The sequence below is a fragment of the Rhipicephalus microplus genome, chromosome 3 (assembly GCF_043290135.1).
Source record: "Rhipicephalus microplus isolate Deutch F79 chromosome 3, USDA_Rmic, whole genome shotgun sequence".
NCBI lineage: Eukaryota > Metazoa > Arthropoda > Arachnida > Ixodida > Ixodidae > Rhipicephalus > Rhipicephalus microplus.
Window position 1 is genome coordinate 60,007,184 of NC_134702.1, and position 23,222 is coordinate 60,030,405.

General features: G+C 44.2%; 1 protein-coding gene across 1 annotated transcript; it reads right to left on the bottom strand.

Annotated features, from left to right (window-relative positions):
* Nucleotides 1–2,607: 2,607 nt before the first annotated feature.
* LOC142802807 (uncharacterized) lies at nt 2,608–10,228 on the bottom strand. Its single transcript, XM_075887854.1, has 4 exons — nt 10,147–10,228; nt 6,976–7,122; nt 3,484–3,698; nt 2,608–2,706 (listed from the first exon to the last, which is right to left on the bottom strand). Exons 1-4 carry the CDS (start codon nt 10,226–10,228, stop codon nt 2,608–2,610), a joined length of 543 nt encoding a protein of 180 aa, XP_075743969.1.
* Nucleotides 10,229–23,222: the final 12,994 nt, after the last annotated feature.

Consider the following 23,222-nt stretch of genomic DNA (forward strand, 5'->3'; position numbering starts at 1 on the left):
CAAAAAGATGCTATCGCAATAGCAATAAATGTAGAACCCATCAAAAGTGAAGTGTGACAAAATGACACTTTTGCATTCGGGCAACTCCTAATAGGCAAGCTGAACAAAGCTCGAACAGTCTCTCTTAAAATGCACAACAACGACGTGAACTATTCAACAAACCAGTGTAAAAATGCACCCCGTAAATTTTCCAGCGCTTCAATTTAAAACGAAAAACCTTACAAAAAACATGCCAGTTCTACTTTTCTACGTCATGGATTGATCGAGAACAGCTTGCCTTTTCGTAAATGATGTGGTATGAAGCATTATTATTATTATTATTATTATTATTATTATTATTATTATTATTATTATTATTATTATTATTATTATTATTATTATTATTATTATTATTATTATTATTATTAATCAATCAGTTTATTATCATGTCATAAAAGGATGGTACAGGGAATAAAATATACAGACGAGGGTCCCAAAGTACACGACTGCAACGGGACACTCGGTGAAGATTACAAATAATAAAAGCACAAGCAGCTGTTAGAATCGTAAAAACAAAAATACACAAAGCAGAATGAAAACAAAAAGGCATGAAATCGAAAAAACAAATAAAACAACTCAAAGAAGTTAGATCAACTGTTTAACAGGTACTCTTTTAATGAGTTTTTAAATGAAATTAAAGAGACTTTGCATTTTAGCGAAGTGGGCAAATTATTCCGTATGGTCATGGTACAGAAGAGAGAAGAAGATTTACCATAGTTAGTACGAACCTTAGGAAGTAAAAAGTTATTATTAGCCGCAAACCTTGTTGTGTTAGTATTAACTAACATCTTAGGATCAATGAAATTAGCAAAAAGCTGATTTCTTATTTGTTTATGCAGAAACATAATTAAATTAAACCTGAATAGATAGCAAACAGTTAAGATTTTATATCATTGAAGAAGGAGAGCGGTGCTTCTGTCGTGAGAACAGTTAAAGATAGCGTGAATAGCTCGATTTTGTTGTTGTTGTACGGATGAAAGATGACACTGGTAAGTATTCCCCCATGATGCGATGCCATAAATGATATGAGAATAAATGAATGCGAAGTAAAGTGAAAGGAGTGCTTTAAGAGAAAAATATGAGCGAGCTTTGAGTAATGCGCGAATGCCGAATGCTGCAGTTTTTCTAATGTGAGCAATATGGAGAGCGAAATTAAGGTTAGCGTCGAAGTGAACGCCAAGAAAAGATACACTGGCGCTGATATTAATCAAATGAGAATCAACTGTGAGCTGTGGTGAGGAAGTTGACTTGCCTTGAGCTGATCTAAAAACCATAAACTTAGATTTATTTGGATTATTAAAGAAATTTTCCTGGCACCATTTTGACACGCTACAAAGTACAGCATTTATTTATTATTGACGTTGTCAATACATCTATCAGCAATAGAAATGGTAGTATCATGAGCGTATAAAACGCAGTGAACCATGTGTATAATGTTAGGAAGGTCATTAATGTAAAGTAAAAAAAGTAACGGACCCAGTAATGACCCTTGAGGAACCCCTTGATTTATTGTTTTAGTAGAAGAAAATGAGTCTGATACGTAAACAGTATGCTTTCTGTTAAGGAGGTAACTGTTTAAAAATTTTGAGGGATGGACCTGTAATACCGTATGATTCGAGTTTCGTGGATAAAATGAGATGAATAATGGTATCGAATGCCTTTGTGAAGTCTAAGAAAACTAACCCTACTACAAATCCTGCGTCTATGGAGTGTTTGATGAAGTCTGTTAGACAAAGAATAACAAGGTTAGTAGAACTTCCAGGGCGAAAGCCTAATTGACAGGGTTTCAGTGTATTAAATTTATTAAGGAACTTGTTTAGCCGAGTTATTATTACTTTTTCGATGACTTTGCTCAGGGAAGAAAGAATACAGATGGGGCGATAGTTAGAAGTAGATTGCTTGTCACCCTTCTTAAAAATCGGAAGGACTTTAGCTAATATTATTATTATTATTATTATTATTATTATTATTATTATTATTATTATTATTGAAACCACTGTATAAAACATGATGCGGGATGGTCAAAATCTAGGAGAGCCGCAGGATATATGAAAGATTGTTACATTGAAAAATTATGGCTCACAGATACCTGAACGTAACCAAGTGAGATTTTCATCTTCTTCGGGAAATTTCTGTGAGGGGGCAATGTTAACATTTACCCAAAAAAAAGAAATGGAAGAAAAATTAAAATTTACGCTGCCAGACAGACCATATGGGATACTGTGTATGTCACAACAAAATAATCACTGTAGTTCAAGAAAATACTATGCCGTAATGGGCGTAGCGGTTGCGGTATAGTTGGCTGTAGAACCTAAGGTCACCTGCCAGCCGCGGCGGTGGTCACATTTTGATGGAGGCGGGATGCTACAGCCCGCATACTCCGCGAAGTTGCTGAAGCTTAAAGAAGGCATCGAATGGTCTAAATTTCCGGACCTGTACTCTGTTGGGCATCATATTCTTACCACGGTTCGGTCACGTAAAAACTCGATGTTATTATTAATCTGACGACGCATATCAGTGTTTCCTAATTAGCACACGCGCTTGCCAATAATTTCAATCAGTTTTAACTCACTTGTTCATATTAGCGAAATCATAGGTATCCAGGTATGCTGGTAGTATGTGGGCGATAATCTTGTAGTTAGCGCCAGGGAGGTAGGTACGCAGATTCTGGAAAAGATTTAGAAGGACAAAATTTGTGGGGACAAAGACACTACTACAAATAACACATTAGGATCATTCGGACATTGTGGTGAGGGTCTTTAAAGTAAGGCTGATTATCTGCTCAATTGTAATAATTTTATTGCAATAATGAATCAATAAATGTTGTTTTGCGTTATACCGATGAAAAACTCAATAACAAATAATTTTATCAAGGTTCCCTGCAGTTATGATTAGCGCGCTTCGCGCCACGTTTATATGCTGTCGATCCTATAAGTACAAATGCTTTGGAAACATCACGGAAAATAAAGCCAATGCAAACCGTTGTACTCTAGTAAATGAAATGTGAAAGGTTGGTTATTATACGTATTTCTAAAAATTGAAACTCGTTAAACATTTTGGAGGGTACCTAACAGTGTTTACCAAACCACGTGTGAAGGCAGTACATGAGTGGCACCTCGTGGGTACTCCAACTAAATGCGAGTTTTTGACACTGAGGACTCTGTATATGAAACGTCCACCACAAACTGCTCAACTCATGAATGTCGCTATGTAGCACAGATAAAAGGTGTCATACGCATACTTAACTGTGTCATGCATGCAGCCGTCATATTTATCTAAAATAACTTGCGCCGTAAAAACAAATGTTGACTTGTAGACACCGACACGTGTTTCTTTCTATAAATTATTTTGTGGAGATCATTATTGCACTTTAGAAGTCTAATATTATCACGCGAGAATACTACATATTGAAACTGGTGCTTGCATGGCGCTTTCGCCACTCACCTCGTAAAGCATTATCTCTTGCTTCGTTTCGGGGGAGTTCCACATGAAGGCCGCTCCGTCAAACGGGGCATACGTTGAGCTTAAGGACTCAACTATCTGCTTGATGCGAGGATCCGTCGGGTCCGCGAATCCGGGTGCCGGCATGAAACGCAGACCGCAGAGCACCTTCATCTTCGTCGCTTCCTTCAGCATAAGCCAGTCGTTAATGCCCTCCGCTGATCGAGCGGTGCCGCAAGCAAACACAATCAAACAAGTTGTTAAGCGACTGTTACAAGTGATTCAAATAATAAGCGCATCTGTTAGAGACGTCCTGAAGTTTCAGTAGGCAAAAAGCACACAGAAAGTTCTTGTTGTGTTACAGGTGCCGAAAAGGCAGTCTGAATAATCTAGACCTACGCGAACTGCCTGCATTGTGGCATATAAGTTTTTTCTATCTACACTGCTTGCTCAAACGACCAAGTCGGCATACAGCCGAAGACGGAGAACCAACTGCTGTCGTTTCTCGCAATAAAATTGAAGAAGTGTTGGTTATGATAGAATTATATCAGTGGGCTCATCCTTTGAGATAACTTGTCTTAATATGTGCAACTATAGAAGAGGCACCGACCAACAGAGCTCACTAAATGTGCTAGTACATGCCTATAAAGCACTACATATTTACCATGCTTTCTTAACTAAACAACACAAACAATGCTTTCCTCGCCTTTGATGTCCCAAGGCTCAGGCTAACGAAGAGTGTGATGGAAAGCCTCATTATTCGCACTCTGAACAAGGGGATGATAACTAATGTTTCGATTTGTGCTACATTTAAACAACTCGTCTTCACGATTATTTAATTGAGGAGAGCTTCTATAGTCCAGGGCGAATATAGATAAATTAAACTATCCCCTTTTAAATATATCTCATTGCCAGCGCAACACCTCCGTCTTGTGGCTTGGGGGCTCTCAATGCGGTAGATGCATCACAGATGGGGAATTTTTTCACTTCACTACTTTACGCCACAAAGTTTCGTGCAAAAAACACGTTTACGAATTTACCTCTCTTTCACTGTCTACGACAGTGGAGGCACATGTGGCTCATATGACGTGCCTATTTTGGTCACTGAATGCAGGAGGGCCAATACTGCGTTCTTGTGCCATGCTTGTTTCTTTTGTGCTATGTTTTTTTTTTCAATTCTAAAGTGAAGCATTCTGCTTAAGTGAGGCTTCGCGGAGAGCAACAAGCCGCGTAAACCTTCATATATCCGTGAAGATCTAAAAGGTTGTTGAAGCTCCCTAATTGTATCGTTATAAGAAGACAACACGGAAAAGTTTATTTTGCTTAGGCGGTTATTACAGAGAGATGTGGCTAAGTGATGTTCCCGAGACGCCACGTTAGTGGCAACGTATTATATGTTGTCGTGCTTGGTTTGTGTTCTCTGTTTTTAGGGGCGAAGCTCCTTATGGCGTGGCTTGTGCGTCCCTCGTAGTACGTAACCACCAGTGGCACATACCCGAAATAGGTATAACATTTGACCTTCAAGGTGGTGTCGGTGAGAGATCTCTTGTACGTTGTTTAACGATAAAAAATAGTCCTCAATGTACATGCCAATAACTGCTAATGGGAAATGAGAGACAGGAGCATTTGGCTTTTAGCCAACGCGCACGCTGCAATCCCCATTAGAAGCCATTGGCATGTACATTGAGCACTATCGGACAAGAAAGGGTTGCTACATTATACTCGCTGGGTGTAACCTCCTTAGTTTTAGAAAGGTTTAGCGAGCATTGAGCCGCAGCGCCATGAATACAACGAACTAGTATATACCATGAATGAATTCGAGGTGGTTAAAGGGGGGAAGCAGATACGAAGCGCAAGCCGTAAGAAATTAAAAGCTGAATCCTCCTGTCTCTCATTTCACATTAGTAGCCATTGGCATGCACATTGAGCACCATCTGACTGAAAACCTTTGCTACGTCATACTCGCTGGGCGTAACCTCCTTGGTTTTCGAAACGTTTAGCGAGAATTGGGCCGCAGTGCCATGAATACAGTGAACTAGTTATATACCATGAACTCAAGGTGGTTAAAGGTGGGAAGTAAACCCGAAGCGCAAGTCGTAGAAAGTGCGCATGTGCCACCTCCCGTTTAGTGCATGAAATGTCCGCTGGATGGCGGTGCTTCTACGTGGAGAATATATGATAAAAAGATACGAGATGGTGGGACTTGGAGTGTTGAATAGATGGACGAACGGACACACAGACAGATGCATGGATGGACGCATGAACGGACGCAGGGGCGGATGCATGAATGAACGCAGGGACGGGTGCACGAACAGACGCATGGACGGTCACACAGACGGACGCATGGACGGACGAGTGCTTCGCCCCACTCTCCGTCATTCATTCCGTGGATATGCTGCCATTTTTTTCTGTTCTTTTCTTCTCCTCTTAGAGTCCGGACTTCTCCTTGTGCTACGGGGATTCCCATTTCCTACGCCCCGAATGCAACCAGTGGTTGCTGCAGCAGTTGTAGGCGCTGATGTGAGTTGCCGTGCGATATGTCTCACAATTTTCGGACACGACATTTGCGGAAGCCAGCCAGGTGCACCTTTCTGACAACATGGCGAAGAAGCTCTTTCGCGTAATTTTGAAATATGCATAGAGTTTCATACAATAATACCTAGAGAGAAATCTTGCGCTGCGATCGTGTTCCGCCATAGGAAATATGAGAAGCATAGGCTTCGGATTGAATAGGGTAAGCTAGCCAGCTGTCTACGGACGTTTTTCTACAGCTTTTCTACAGTCTCGTTTTAAATCGCCTGCAAAGTGGTGGCGAAGCTAAATAGACGCACCGTAACGCTTCGCTGACTCGACTTCACAACAAAACCAGAGGCGCATTGGGGGCAGACCACTGGAACAAACGCACCCAGCGTCGCAGAAGATGAAACGATAAGTGTTTGTCACTTAATACTGTACTGTTATTTTCATAAATGGCTCATACATACTTTCCACGTAAAAACTAGCATGTTGTTTTCAAATGTTGCTAAAAAAATCTTCATTATATCTTGATTTCAAATCTAGAACGCAACGGCAGAGCGATGATACTCTGATGGTTGAATTTGCCCAGGTTTCACTATTGCCGCCTGATCACAAAGTGTTTTTGCAATAAAGCTTGCGTACAAATAATTGAAGCAACTTTCAGGTAAACACAACTTCATATCACTTTCTTTTACACTCGGAAGATAAGCGTTGTGAATTTCAAAAACGTAATTCATTCAAAGCGCATCCGAAGCCTATACTTACCATAATTTCTATGGGGGTACAAGCGCCGCTGAAGAAACCCGCGTAGACACTAGCGCCAGATTTCCCTCTAGGTAATATTGTATGAAACTCTATGTAAATATACATAAGCGGTGCACTGTATGCAACGTCATTCCTTACTGTGAATCTAACATTCAGCCATTTGAGGCCAGCTACCTGGTGCGGGGCCGCTGCTGATTCTTTCCTTGATGATACCTTGGGCATCTACTTCAAGGCCGTCGTAGATCAAATAGGAGCAGCACTCGATGCACAGATTAGACCGTGTAAAGGCTGGCGAGAAGCTGGTGCTCATGGTCGGATCATAATAGCACAGCACAAGAGGTTGATGTGCCGGACTCTTTGCTGCGAGTTCCAAGAGTGATACGTTGTCATTCGTAGAAGTCTCTTCATTTGCATATACAGGGAACTATTCCCACAAAACCTTTCGCTTCTTTCAGAAGCGCCACGACTTGCTAGTTTCAGGACTGTTAAGGGAGCAATGATTATTTCAGCAAGCGAGTGTAACAAGTACTACGTTACGGTCTATCTATCTAAATACATATGAGTACGTTCATATACGTACGATCATCCAAGGTCCAGACGAGGACGTTCGTGGCCCTCTCTTTAGACATTTGTGAAGGGACCCTTACGCACAGCCTTCCCCTCGATTCACAACCCTGCGTAATACTAACCCCTATGATGACCAAATACTGGTTATAATGAGTAGTGGCAGCTTTAGCACCTAACTAATGTGGTCCGCAAACATTAACTTGTACGTATCTCTAGATTGATTATATATAACGAACATCTTCTTGCTTCGTTCATCATTATTTATCACTCCTGCGCAACGTGCAATAACTCATATAATTTTACAAAACATATATTGAACATAGATGATTACAACAGTTGCACGCACTAAACTCGTTTTTATGCACGGCACGCACCGAGTACAGCTCTGAAGTCTTGGAAATGTTTAAGAAAGGTGACAGATATCAAGAAGCAGCTCTGAGAAAAGGAAACCACGTGCCGAGGAAGCAATGCGTAAAAAGTGTAATACTAACGTGACGCGTGTTCACCTGCAAAAAGAATCCAGAACATAAAAAAATTTAAATATTGGGTCTCAGTATTCCGCAAAAATATTAGAATGCTTTACTGCACATATTGTGAGCTCTATATCCGCACAGCTTCCACGCTCGCAAAGCACGGCAAACAACTTCGCGATAAGCGACCACTGTATACCTGGAATTATCGACATGTGAATGGGGTGGAATCACTAGAATGCGGTCACGGCACTACGCCGTAACCAAACTGGCAATGGGCGAGTGAAATCGAATGTATAAATGTTTTACAGTATTGACTTGGCACAGGCTAATCGTGTAACTTTTGTGCATGGGATCGAAGTGTTGCCCCAGATTACTCAGCTCATGCAATCGAACACCACTTCTCGTATCAGTGCGTTTATTTAGAAATCTTTCAAAAAGTTTGTGAAACTTAACTGACCGTCGTTCCATTCATCATCATCAGCCTAACTGCGCCCACTGCCGGACAAAGGCCTCTCCCATGTTCTGCCATTAAACTCGCTCTTGTGATTGTTGGTGCCACTTTATACCTGAGAGCTTCCGATTTTCATCTGTCCGTGCACCTAACTTTCTGTCTCCTCTTCACCCACTTGCATTTCCTTCGAATGAAGCCTGTGATATTCATTAACCAGCGGCTTATCTCACCTTCCCGCAATGTTCCCTGCCCATGACCACTCCTTCTGCTTGTTTTCGTCTATGATATCCTAACACACATTTGTTCAATGTTAGACTCTGCTCTTTTCTTGTCTCTTATAGCGTTACACCTGTTATTTTCATTTCCATCGCTCGCTGCGTCGTCCTCAATATAAGGTGAACCCTCTTTGTAAATCTCCAGGCTTCAGCTCTGTACGTAAGTACCGGCAAGATGCAGCTGTTATATACTTTCCTTTTGAGGGATAGTGGCAGTGTACAAGTCATGATATGAGAATGCTTGCCGAATGTGCTCCATCCCATTTTTATTCTTTTAGTTACTGCAGTCTCGTGGTTCGGCCCCGTGGTTACTACCTGTCCTAAGCAGACCTACTCTTCTACAACTTCAAGTGCAATGCTGCCTATCTCGAAGCGCTGTTCTCTTCTGAGGTTGTTATACATTACTTTCCTTTTCTGCATAGTACTTTAAGACCTACCGTTCTGCTCTCCTTGTTTAAATCAGTGATCATGATTTAAAATTTGTCCCTTGTACTCAGCAAGGCAGTGTCATCGTTACATTATGTCTCCCCAATTCTCTCGATGGTGGTGCACACTCTCGTAACTACTTGAGCCACCACTTAACTGAACCTGGCACACGGACGACCAACTTTCGTAATACCCGCAGTTGTTTCTCCGTGGATAGCACGGTCGAATAACATACTGTGAAACTATTGATGGATAGATATGTGTGGTTTAACGTCCCGAAACAGCCATATAAATATGACAGATGCCGTAGTGAAGTGCTCTGGAAATTTCGACCACCTGGAGTTCTTTGATGCGCACCCAAATGAAAGCACACGGGCCTACAGCATATTTGCCCACATCGAAAGTGCAGCCGTGGCAGTCGGGATCCGAACCTGCGATCTGCGGGTCAGCAGCCGAGTACCTTAGCCACTAGACCACCACAGCGGAGATATTGTGTAACTATAATCGATGCACAGTAAAGAAAGAGATCTAGCCTTGTCCGTCTCTATAAAGTGACAAAAGGCTCTCTAAATGAGTACTGAAGCAAAGGTCACACATGAGTGCGGGGTGCTGCAAGAGCTGGACGGCAGGCTCACTGACTGTGGCGTACACAAAAACATACATACACATTATTTATGCAACCCTATTATGAGACAACGGGAGATAACCGAAAAAGGAAACACTGGCACAAAAGCTTGCGAGGTAACTCGATCGTGACATCGTGATTTGAACGAGGACGATGCGGCATTTTTTTTACCATTTGAGGCTCCCGGGCCGCATTCCAAGTAAACTGGAACTGAAAACTGGAAGGTAATTAGGAACATGGCAGTTAACGAAAATCATAAGCGCGCAAAAATTTTTTTTTTTGCTTTTTCTATCACCGTTTACTCATTGTGCATTTTTTTTGCAAATTATTGTGCCCAGAATTAAGGCATCAGACAACGTACATCGTATACTACTACAATGTGCACATAACAGTCCTAGAGTGACATCTTTGAAAAAGAACCTTATTACGCAATAGAATCACCAAGTACACAAGTGAGAAAAATGTACCATGACAGAGTTTTCAAAAAACCTTTGGTTACGTACGAACCAGTAAAGATATCGCCGTAAGCCAAGAGAGCAAACGCGCAAGACAATCGAGTTAACTCACGTGACGTGAAAGAGATGATGTACGCGACGATGGCGATAAGGATGAGCACGATGAGGAACCCACTGAAGAGGCCGTACACCATGTACGTAAACATCGGCACGGATAGGTCGTCGCTGCGAGATGATAAGATGAGCGAGAAACACGCCTCATTATCGGCAAAAGATGGAGTATAGTTTAAATGAACACAAACGTGGAATAAAAACAAAGATAAAGAGCCTTATTCGCAAAACTACTTTCGTGAGTGGTTTTCGGCCAACCTGTCTTCGCAATATTATGACCAGTATCAGCATCCTCTGATAATGTATCTGTGAGATAAATTAAGCATAAGCCCCTTTTCGCTGATGTGCACTTGATTGATTGATATGTGGGGTTTAACGTCCCAAAACCACTATATGATTATGAGAGACGCCGTAGTGGAGGGCTCCGGAAATTTAGACCACCTGGGGTTCTCTAACGTGCACCCAAATCTGAGCACACGGGCCTACAACATTTCCGCCTCCATCGGAAATGCAGCCGCCGCAGCCGGGATTCGAACCCGCGCCCTGCGGGTCAGCAGCCGAGTACCTTAGCCACTAGACCACTGCGGCGGGGCGGATGTGCACTTCCACAGGACGTTTCCTCTCGCTTGCTTTGTCGAGAAAGCAAGGACGAGAGAAGCGATGTTTATCAAGTCTTTAAGAAAAGACATGAGCAGCAGATTCACACAGAAAATTTGAGGCCGCGTCTTTTACTTGATCAAAGCAGTAGCACAGCCGCGAAGCACGGCGGGGAGCTAGGACGCGTAACAAAATCTGTACTTACTTAATTCGCCTATATAGCTTATAAACACTGCTAGTAAAAAGAAAGCGTCTTGAACAGTTATCTTTACAGTGTGTCTTCATACTTGCTTTCATGCGCCTACCAGAAGCGTTAGCTAGCTGACTTAGAATGAAATCTGTACACTCATGCAATTTTTTTATAACGTAATATTGAACATGCGTCGACATCTTGACATGATAACGCCGAATGTAGGTGATAAGTAAAGTGAGTTTCTACATCGTGTGTTAGCGCGCAGCGTGCAGAGCACTATCCTGTGCGATTGCCATCTGCTACGCTGTTTGCTTAGATTTGCATACGCAATACGCGCTATCAGCATTATCTGTGCGATCATCTGTTAGAAAACCGTTGTGACGCTGTTTTCCTTGGCACTGATCTTGTTGCTTTTCGCGTGTATACTGGAAAATACCGTATGCTGATATAGATGGTCGTTCGATATCGCTGAAAAAATGCAAGGGTGTACATGTTACTTATGTAGCGTCTCAAAAACTCCGTGTTTGAAGACTCTTTTTTTCCTTCTCACGCTCAACGTCAAGCAATAACTTTCAAATTCCATCGTCACAGCAGCGTTTTAAACCTCACGGTTTATGTATTTATTTATTTATTTATTTATTTATTTATTTATTGATACTGTTAGCCCGAGTGGGGCCATTACAGGGTGGTAGACAACAAAAGAAATAACACTAACAAAACTTCTCAGCCCGATACAACGCTTTCGATTTCCGAAGATACTATGTTCAGCGGCCATAATGCTCTATTAGTGCTTTGTGAAGGTTTTTCGCGTGTTGTTTAATGTGTATTGGTGTCATACAAGGGCCAGTTTATAAAGAGATGCAAAAAGGCTTCTTGCAGAAAAAGAAGCTGTACCCCGAAATGTTTTCAATGCTACACGCTTTCTTTGGCAATGCTTAAGATCCAATTGTGACTATATAGCCATCTCCAATCAGGATCTGCACATGTGCCGTATTCATGTCTACATAAATTGATCTTTTTTTCTTCTTTTCTTCTTTGCTACTTACGTGGTTTTAAGATACCTACACACCGGTAGCGATTCTTCAAAATCGGCGATTGCTTATCTGATGAAGATAAATCGTCTAGTCTACACAGTGCACCCAGCGACATTTCTGGTTTGAAAGAATCTAATCGGTTTTGACACATTACATATAGTGAAAGGATGGGCGACTCTTAATATCACATAGGTTGTTCCTTCCGTAAAAAAAATTAATGCCAAAAAGAGAAAAGAAAAATACACCAAACAATTGAATCGTAACATTGATGTAAAATGATGACAAACATGTGATTCCTTACCTTTGGGTGTTACCACATCGTATATTGAATAAAAAAACTGGAAGTGCAACTTACAGGTCACTTAGAAGAAGAATTAACCGTACCATCAAAACGGTTTAGTATTTACGTCATTCGATTCTTGTGTTGCATTCGGTTGTTAAGGACAGAAATCGCATATCGGATGTAGGTCGTGGGACATCGTACCTTACTTTGTAATCTGGGTTAAAGGGGTCTCAAAAGATTTGTCTTTAAAAATGTTCAGCAGACTACACTGAACCAATGAACATTTTCTCTATTATTAAAAAAAATCAGTTCTCACACTTCGACGTATGTTGGTGCCGCTGATGGCCCTTCAAAATGTCGAGGCAAGCTGATGCTACGTTCGTACCATGGAACATCTTGATCGGGGAACAGAACCTCCCTGGAAGACAACATGAAACGATGTTTACGTCATGAGTGGTCTCATGAGGTTATAGCACGAATGCATTTAGCGAATCTATTCTAGTCTGCTGTAGGATCCCTCGACTTCATTTAATAAACTACAGAGCAGGGGATGACAGCTTGTGCTGTTGATTGGGCACGTGACATGGTAAAGGGGCAAAGTCCCTCCACGTGGGAGGGGCCCTCTGCACGCAAATCACTTGCACAAGCTGACATTGATAAAATTAGTCACCCATACATTCAATCAAGGAAGGCCGTAATAGGAAACACGCTTATGCCATCCGTACGGCACCATACAAAATGTTACATTCAATTTAGTTTTAATGACCTATAATATAATGCCCCATGAATAGCGAACAACAAAAAACGACATGCCGAAGACTTTTGTCTTTTGCTTTTACCTTAGTCGACTTGTACACTTGAACAATTATGACAATAATGGACAGCGTAGACGTGGTCTACTTGTCTACTCTAAATTTCCGTACAGTGTCGCAGCGAAATATGTGCTTCTAAAGGAGCTAGGAAATCCTCACAAAATCAGCTTCCCTGATCGCTGAATTTTCGGCAGCGAGCTGCTTTCTAGCGTCGCAACGTACGCCACATTTACAAGATATTAAGTAGAATTTCTAATGCACTACAGAAAATAGTTATCTTATATCAGTAAATGAATTATTCATGATCGAGTCCGGCCTTAATTAACTTATGCTAGTACTTACAATAGTTCTAGTTTGTAGCAAGCTGGTAACGTGTTCAGACATCTTTTCATTCGATAGTTGTATGACAAGCTTTATGACTGGCTCAAGCCTTGTTTTTTTTTCTTATGAAAAATTTGAACGCGAAGCGTTTATCGTTTAGAGAACAGCTGTGGTGTCATTTCATTACATGGTTTCTCCTATATACGTCTTGATTTGGCGGATCTCACGTATGCATCAGTCTTTGTACCACCAACGAAACATAGGGCGTCTAACTATACTCTGCGACAACATTTCTTGGCTCTGAAGACAAAGCTACAGGGCCGCAGCTTCTGCAATGTAGTCCGTTTTGGCGCGTGTCTCGTAACACTGTGAAAAGTGACGTGGGGGCACCTTCAGAGTTTCATGTACATGCAACGCCGCTTATCATTACAGATACACGTAAAAAGGCTGGGCTTTCTCTCTCGTTCAAAAACACGAAGCCACAACGAACAAATAAAAAAATACAAATGCTTTACTGGCATGAGCTACGTCCTGTTTCAAAGAGCTCCACGTGAAAAATTAAGGAAAAACTTTTATATTACGCGTTAAAAATACGGGCGCTATTGTAGAACTACATTCACTCATGGTAGAATACACATGATTATGCCTTCGCTTCAATGGCAACAAAAGTTGTCGCGAGTATATAATCCGCTCAAATAACCTGCATAGACGCCAGTAGGTCAGCATCTACACTTCTTCAGTGGATCCGACACAAGTGCCAGTATTTGTTACCATCGACCAAACATAACAAGTCTTACTAAGAATAACTCTAATAGCTTGCATAGACGCCAAAAGGTGAGCATCTAAACTTTGTTCACGTATGAAAGATCATAACAAACTGCTTTATACAAGTTCCCAAATGACTGAACAAGAACTCTAACCTACCGTGAGTTTTTCAGGTGGTATATGTAACGTAAACATTAGATGACAAACATACCAATGTTAGTTATGTTAAATCGTGACACTACGCGTTTGCTGCTACCCTCGTTTTACATTATTTTTCTCCTCATCAGTCAGGCATATGCTCAGTTTTTACTTAACATATGACAGCAGTCATCCACGATCTCAAGCTTCCAATAACGTAAAAGCTTTTCGCTCATCTATATGATGCCACCCAAAAGAAATTTTTGTATTAGCACTGCTTCTGTTGGTCGCTATCGCGGCCAATCTACTCCTCTTTACAAGTGTACAGAAATGAAGAAAAACATTTGGCCCACTTTAACGCACTTGATCTCTACACTTACGCAAGGTTGCTGCAATATGCTTCTGTCGTTGCGCAGATTTTCCACACCTAGCACTGCAGTGATTATGAAGACCGTAATAGTGCACAGTTACACTTCACCAGCCATGACGATAAGTAGATGAGGCATCGATTGGACCGAGATTGGATGACAATACCGCTGGTGTCGCGTTAGAAAATCGACTACGTTTTCATCACCAGTTATTACTTACCATCACTCAGAATTCTTTAAGGAACGTTAAGACACTGCTAGAAATCTGAGGAAATGCTGAAGATAGCAATGACGAAAGCTGATATGCCTTTAGGAGACGCTCATCAAATTTTTTTGCTGCGATACCAAATCGATTCCTGTAATCAGCTTGCAAACTATTTACAAATATTGAAGAAAATCTATAGAGGCCATCTACAACACAACACATACCCGGCTAGGACGGCTTCTGCTGGCGACAGTTTTTGCGGTGTTCCTAGAGATGGATCACATGGAGAGGCGACGTCTTCGAGCGCTCTGCAAGAAATTAACGACAAAAAAAAAATTACGGTCAACATGCTAGCTACAGTGTGTGAATATAGCTTGTTTGGCTCTCTTTTAGTTTTGTTTGTTGTAAAAAGATGCACTCACCATCTTCAAGTAACAACTTGACACATTGCTGAATCTACGCACGTTATCACTGTTCACTGTTACACTTGTGCGTGAAGTAAATTGCCGAAATACTATATCTAAGGGCAGGCTCTTGAGCTTGGAAAAAAAACCTAGACGCAGCAACAGCTCCCGGTAGCAAAAGCTACTCGTAATGTACGTAAAGCGTGAGAATGATGTAGCGGTGTGTGCAGGAAAATCGCAAAGAAAAACTTCGCATGAGATTTACAACGAATGTGTTTCATAAGTGCGTAATCTATTTGGCTGCCGCGTCCGCTAATAATATGACAATCATTTTGTTATTTGCGCGTGTGCTTGAAGGAGCACTTTTTCGCCTAACGTATTAGCTGGAAATTTCTTTAGCGACCTATAAAGATTCATTCATACTGTAAAGTGAACATTTTTATAGCAAAAGGCTTTGGAGCATTTTCGGAATGTATGAGTTGCTCGAGCAGCACTTCTTCTGAGAGGTTTCGTTATTTTCGACCCTTCATTGCTAGGCGGTACAACTGTCGACCGAGACAATCAGCTGTAAGCTGGGTAAATAAAGAAAAGAGTCTATGTGGTTAATTTCAAATTTAAGTAAGCCCAGAATTTGCATGCTATTATTAATGTAGACCACTTAACTCTGCCTAAGACATACAATACTCCCCGTAATCAGCTCTATTTCATTAAAAAAAGCCTACAGGCCGAATTCCCACATACTTTAAATTAACCCCCACTGTTCAGACCAGAACACATTATGACATATCCTAATCATCAATACACAACGTGGTTTGTAAAAAAAATACAAGGAAATATTTGAAAAACTAGTTATTTCTTAAGGTACCGTTATTTCTCGTAGAATATTTGCGAACAACCAATTTCTCGAAAGAAAAACAAAACATACAGGTATCCGTGATCATGCGACGTCATGAGGAAGCTTACCCCTTGTCAGCAGGTACATCTTTGTCAGTATCTTCAGGAGACGCCCGGTTTCTACGCAAGAGATACCCACATATGTATGCCCCTTTTGTAAGCAATACAAGAAAACGCAAATGCTACTAAAAGCTAAACAGATGAAACCTTCTTACTCCGCCGGCGAGTTGATCAGATCCTGCTCCATTCCTCAGCTTCTTCTGAAAATCCTCACCACGTGCTCCCCGTGCCACCATACTTAGGGTAACGATGATGACAATAATTGTCGTAAATAAAAAAACTGACACTCCGAATATGGTTATTTGGTTGGTTACTTCACAGTAACTTGGCGCAACCCTCCATGGTGGTTCGGTCGTGAAACAAACGCTACCTTCTTTTAAAAATTAGATTGTTTTATGTTCCAAACAGGTTTACAGATACCCGCCAGAAAGAAGCTTAGAAAACAATCATATGCGACCGCTATGTTTCTTTTCTTAGCGCTGCCACATGTGCTAGACAATTGACAATTTGAAACTTCAAAGCCATTCGATGTGCTTCAACCGGTTGAGGACTGAGAGAAGGCGAGTGAAGATATTTTACTATTCCCTAATGAATAAGTATTAGTGGCACATTCACTTAATGAATATAATATTGATATTGTAGTGAAGAAGAGGAGCTTCAGCGGCATTTCTCGGCGCATCAGGGGCATCGCCATCAGCATAAGCTCGTGCTTGCTGCGCTTGGCCGGACGCTGCTGACGGCTTCGCTTTCTGCGTTCTGCGCTGCAAATAAACCTCGTTACAAGTGGTGGAGGTGCTGGGTTTCGATCACCCTGGAGCTTCGGAATCGCATTTTACCATCCATTATGCCTACCGACGCAAGCGCCGCTCCAACTCCTCCACCGGCACCGCCTACTGTTCTCTGCGCCGGTTCTCTGCGTCTGCGAGATCCCCCTGTCTTCTCAGGCACAGAAGACAAGGACGTTGACGACTGGATTTCAATGTACGAGCGAGTGAGTACTCACAACAAATGGGATGACACCGCCAAGTTGGCCTACGTCTCTTTCTACCTGTCGGACGTGGCCAAGCTGTGGTTTATAAACCACGACGCGGAACTCCCTACATGGTCGGTCTTCAAAACGAGCCTCACACAAGTTTTCGGGCGGCCTGAGGTACGCAAACGCCGTGCCGAACAACGCTTACATACTCGGTCTCAGCAGCTTGGTGAGAATTTCACAAGCTATATTGAGGATGTTCTGGACCTTTGCAAGCGAGTGAACGAGTCAATGTCCGAAGAGCTTAAGATCAAGCATATCATGAAGGGCATTGAGGACGACGCTTTCCAAATGTTGCTTTCTAAGAGTCCTCGCACGGTCCTGGAACTGACCGAGTTATGCCAGAGTTTTGACGAGTTGCGCAGGCAACGTCTTTCCACCCGACGTCCCTCGGTGCTCGACGACTCTTCGTCAAGCCTTTCCACCCTTGGCATAGGAGAAGACCATGCCCCTCTTCTCTCCAAGATCCAAGAGTTCATCCGCGCTGAGGTCGCTCGTCAGCTCTCTTTCATGTCCTGTGTACCCGATCAACCACGCAGATTGCCGTCTACACTCCGCGACTTCATTCAAGACCAGGTCGCACAAGTTCTTCCTCCCGCCCGTGAACCTCCCCCAGTCGCCGCACCTCTCACGTACGCCGAAGCCGTTGCTCGACCTCGACAGCCTGCGTTCCAGTCAGCGCCTATGTATTCGCCGCCAGCCTTTTCGCTGCCGACCTATTCACCGCCGACCTATTCACCGCCGACCTATTCACCGCCGCCTATGCCGATACCACCTCGGCCGCAGTATTCTGCCCCCCAGCCGCAAGTCGGAGTCTACTCCGACCAATGGCGGACCTACGACAACCGTCCCATATGTTTTTCTTGTGGTGGTGTTGGCCACGTGGCACGTTATTGTCGTCGTCGCCAGGCTGCCCAGAACATTCGACGAATGCCCTCTTTCGACCCTCAGTTTTCGTCTACGCCTTCAAGCCCTCCTTCCTCTTCCTTTCCTTCTGATCGTCCACACGGCCCGACCCACCGCTCCCCATCTCCACGTCGACGTTCGCTTTCCCCTATGCGTCGCCGTTCCGGACCCACCGACCAGGAAAACTAACGGCCGCAGTTCCCGAGGCACGAACTGCGTCCCCGTCGCCATGCACAAGTCCTCGCCCCTGTCCAGCTAACGTCATTGAAGTGTCAGTCGATGGTATCGTCGTCATGGCGGTTGTTGACACCGGAGCCGCTCTATCCGTCCTGTTCATGAACCTGTGCCGCAAACTCCGCAAAGTTCTGACGCCATTATCCGGCCTCTCCCTTAGAACGGCTAACGCAGAAAGTGTAACACCTCTCGCAGCCTGCACCACACGAGTCGTCATCGAAGGGATTGTGTATATCGTCGAATTCGTAGTGCTGCCCTCGTGTTCCCATGACATGATACTCGGCTGGGACTTCCTTGCGAATAATAATGCCGTCATTGACTGCTGTCGCGCTGAACTTGAGCTATCTGCACTTCCTGATGTTGACGCTGTCGAAGCCTCCCTGCCGTGTTATAAACTGTTTGTTTCCGACGACACCACCGTACCACCGCGCTCTTCTCTGCTGGTGACTGTGTCGTGTGACGCTATTTCCGACGGTGATGTTTTATTTACGCCCTCTGCCCTGTTCATTCAACGGAAATGTTCTCCACTGCCCATTGCTCTCCTTACTCTCCGCCATGGCGTCACGAAGACGCTCGTGTACAATATGCTAGAAGGGCCTTTACCTTTATTCTATAGTGAATGTCTCGGTCACGTGCATTCGATCGACGCCCGTCACATTTTTGACGCTCCATCTAGTTTACTTTCTACGGACCTCAGCGCACTTATTTCTGACTCTGTTGTTGACCAGTCACTCCTTGACGCTTTCCACCGCTACATCGATGTCGCAACGTCTTCTTCAGAACGAAGCCAGTTAGTGAACCTGCTGCAAAAGTTTCGTACTTCTTTTGACAGCCACGCTTCTGGCCTCAGTCGCACATCGAACATATCTCACAAGATTGACACAGGAAGCCATACGTCTCTACGGCAGTGCCCCTACCGAGTCTCAGCGTCGGAGCGCCGTGTTATTGACGACCAGGTTGCTGACATGCTCCAGCGGGGTATTGTACAGCCTTCTAACAGTCCCTGGGCGTCACCGGTCGTTCTTGTTAAGAAGAAGGACGGCTCCCTTCAGTTCTGTGTGGACTATCGACGTTTAAACAAGATCACCCGCAAGGACGTTTACCCGTTACCTAGAATAGACGACGCCCTTGACTGTTTGCAGGGAGCAGAATACTTCTCTTCGCTGGATTTACGGTCTGGATACTGGCAAGTTCCTATGGAAGCATCTGACCGACCGAAAACAGCATTTGTCACACCTGATGGGTTATACGAGTTTACCGTTATGCCTTTCGGCCTTTGTAACGCTCCAGCCACTTTTGAAAGAATGATGGACGCTATTTTACGAGGCCTCAAGTGGCACACATGTTTATGCTACCTCGATGACGTAGTTGTCTTTTCCACCGATTTCGACACCCATTTAAATCGTCTCGAGCACGTCCTCACACGTCTCACCGACGCCGGCCTTCAACTCAACCTCAAGAAGTGTCGTTTTGTTGCTCGGCAGCTCACCATTCTTGGCCACGTCGTATCGCGGGACGGCATACTTCCCGACCCCGCCAAGCTTCGAGCAGTCGCCGATTTTCCGAAGCCAAAGAACTTGATGGAACTTAGAAGTTTTGTCGGCTTGTCGTCATACTTCCGACGCTTTATTAGAAATTTTGCTTCCATATGTGCGCCCCTTACGGACCTTCTTAGCGGCGACAAGGACCTTTCCACCTGGTCACCAGCATGCGACGATGCATTCACCAAATTACGCCACCTGCTGACTTCGCCACCCATCCTCCGCCACTACGATCCTGCCGCTCCCACGGAGGTTCATACTGATGCCAGCGGTGTTGGACTTGGCGCTGTGCTCGCGCAACGAAAGGCAGGGTTTGATGAATATGTCGTCGCCTACGCAAGCCGTACTTTGACGAAAGCCGAGGCTAACTACTCCGTGACCGAGAAAGAGTGTTTAGCTATTATTTGGGCCCTTGGAAAATTTCGCCCCTACCTGTATGGCCACACATTCGACGTCGTCACTGACCACCACGCCCTTTGTTGGCTATTCACATTTAAAGACCCTTCCGGACGACTTGCTCGCCGGGCGCTCAAACTTCAGGAATACGACATCCGCGTTATTTACAGATCTGGTCGTAAGCACACGGACGCCGACGCCCTTTCTCGCTCCCCCATATCGGATGAAGGTGTTTTCCTCTCTTCCCTCGAGCCTGCACTTGCGTCATCCGCCTTGCGCAACATGACGGTGGAACAACGAAAGGATCCCTGGATCAGTGGCCTCATAAGCATTCTTTCTGATCCTCTCACTCCTTCGCCGTCTCGCGCTCTCCGCCGCCAGGCTAGCAACTTTTGCCTAAGGGATGATCTTCTTTATCGACGCAACTACCTTTCTGACGGTCGCAAGTGTCTCCTTGTGATACCCCGCCATCTTCGAGCTGCCATCTGCGAAGCTTTTCCCGCGGACCCACAGTGCGCCCACGCAGGCCTCTTCAAGACATACGCTAGGCTTCGACTCAGATATTATTGGCGTGGCATGTATAACTACGTGCGAAAGTTCATTCGCCCGTGTGCTCAGTGCCAACGACAAAAGTTACCTCCCGGGCAAGTCTACCCGTCACAACCTCTTCCTTGTCCTAGTCGACCTTTTGATCGCGTCGGCATTGACATTTACGGACCACTACCATCAACTCTAGCTGGCAATCGCTGGATTATTGTTGCGATAGACCATCTGACAGGCTATGCCGAAACAGCCGCGCGGCCGACTGCCACAGCCCGTGACGTTGGAACGTTTCTGTTGCAACGTTTCATTCTGCGTCATGGTGCCCTTCGCGAGCTCTTAAGTGACAGAGGTCGTGCCTTCCTTTCTGACGCCTTGAAGGCATTACTCAACGAATGCCGAATCGTGCACCGCACAAGTACAGCGTACCACCCTCAAACAAATGGCATGACGGAGCGCTTCAACCGTTTTCTTGGCAGTATGCTGTCGATGTACGTCGCCTCTGATCATTCAAATTGGAACCAAGTTCTCCCGTTCGTCACCTACGCGTATAATACTGCCGTACAAGCTACTACTGGGTTTTCGCCATACTTTCTTTTGTACGGACGAGAACCTTCAAATACAGTAGACACTATTCTTCCATATAAACCTTATGAGTCCGAAAGTACAACTCTGTCCGAAGCTGCCCGACATGCTGAAGAATGCCGCCAGCTTGCCCGCTCTTTTTCTACCGAGGACCAGTGGCAGCAGCAATCCCGCCACACTGGGGACCGTTCGGCTACAAACTTTCCACCTGGTTCATTAGTATGGCTTCGGGCACCTGCTACCGCGCCTGGCCGCTCCGCAAAACTTCTTCCCAAATACATCGGGCCATACCACGTTGTAGAGCGAACGTCACTCGTCAACTATATCGTGGAACCCATCATCCCATCCACAGACCTACGCTACCGCGGCCGCGACACTGTCCACGTCTCTCGTCTCAAGCCATATTACGACCCATTAGTCGTTTCTTCTCCCTAATTCACCAGAATGGCGTCTTTTTGTGCGGAGGGCGATTGTAGTGAAGAAGAGGAGCTTCAGCGGCATTTCTCGGCGCATCAGGGGCATCGCCATCAGCATAAGCTCGTGCTTGCTGCGCTTGGCCGGACGCTGCTGACGGCTTCGCTTTCTGCGTTCTGCGCTGCAATGAAACCCCGTTACATTATTTTGAACTGCACTATATACACTATTGAAAATATTGTAAAGATACACCCAATATATATTACCCCGTCTGCTGCATTCGTGTACCCAACCCATGCAAGGACACTTTTTATGCCTGCAAAAATGTGTCCTTCGGTATTTAGAAAAGCTTTCTCCATACCTAAATAAAATGGCAGGTATCTTTCATTAGCGAAAAATCGGCAGTATATCCGCCGAGTGAATGATGGAGAGTGGGGCGAACCATTCGTCCGTCCATTCGTTCTTGTTTCCGTCCGTCCATGCGTCCGTCTGTGTGACCGTCCATGCGTCCATCCGCCCGTCCGTGCGTGCGTCTGTTCGTGCGTCCGTCCCTGCGTTCGTCCTTGCAGCCACCCCTACGTCCGTTCATGCATCCATCCATGCATCTGTCTGTGTGTCCGTTCGTCCATCTATTCAACACTCCATGTACCACCATCTCGCATCTTTCCATTATATATTCCCCATATAGAAGCACCGCCATCCAGCGGACATTGCAAGGACTAAACGAGAGGTGGCACACGCACACTTTCTTACGGCTTGCACTTCGGGTCTACTTCTCACCTTTAACCACCTCGAGTTCATGGTATATACTAGTTCACTGTATTCATGGCACTGTGGCCCAACGCTCGCTAAACTTTTCTAAAACCAAGGAAGATACGCCCAGCGAGTATAACGTAGCAACCTTTTCCTGTCAGATAGTGCTCAATGTACATGCCGATGGCTGCTATTGGGAAATGAGAGACAGAAGAATACGGCTTTTACTTTCTTACGGCTTGCGCTTCGTATCTACTTCCCACCTTTAACCACCTCGAGTTCATTCATGGTATATGCTAGTTCATTGTACTTATGGCACTGCGGCTCAACCAAGGAGGATTAAAGAAAAATTGCTGGAGTGGAAGCTCCTGCATTGCCTTGCCAGCAGAAGTGAAGCCAGCTTTTGCCACTGCCAAGATGGCGTAAACAAGCTCTTTTCTGATAGCACCCAGTTGAAGATCAAGTGGCTTTGATATGTTATGTAAATGCTGCGTTAGTTCAATATTAAAAGATAGTTGTTCCCGACAAAATATCATACAGAAACGAGTATGACTGACTGAATCTTCAAACAACTTTGCCTCCCATTAGAGTCTCACTAAAG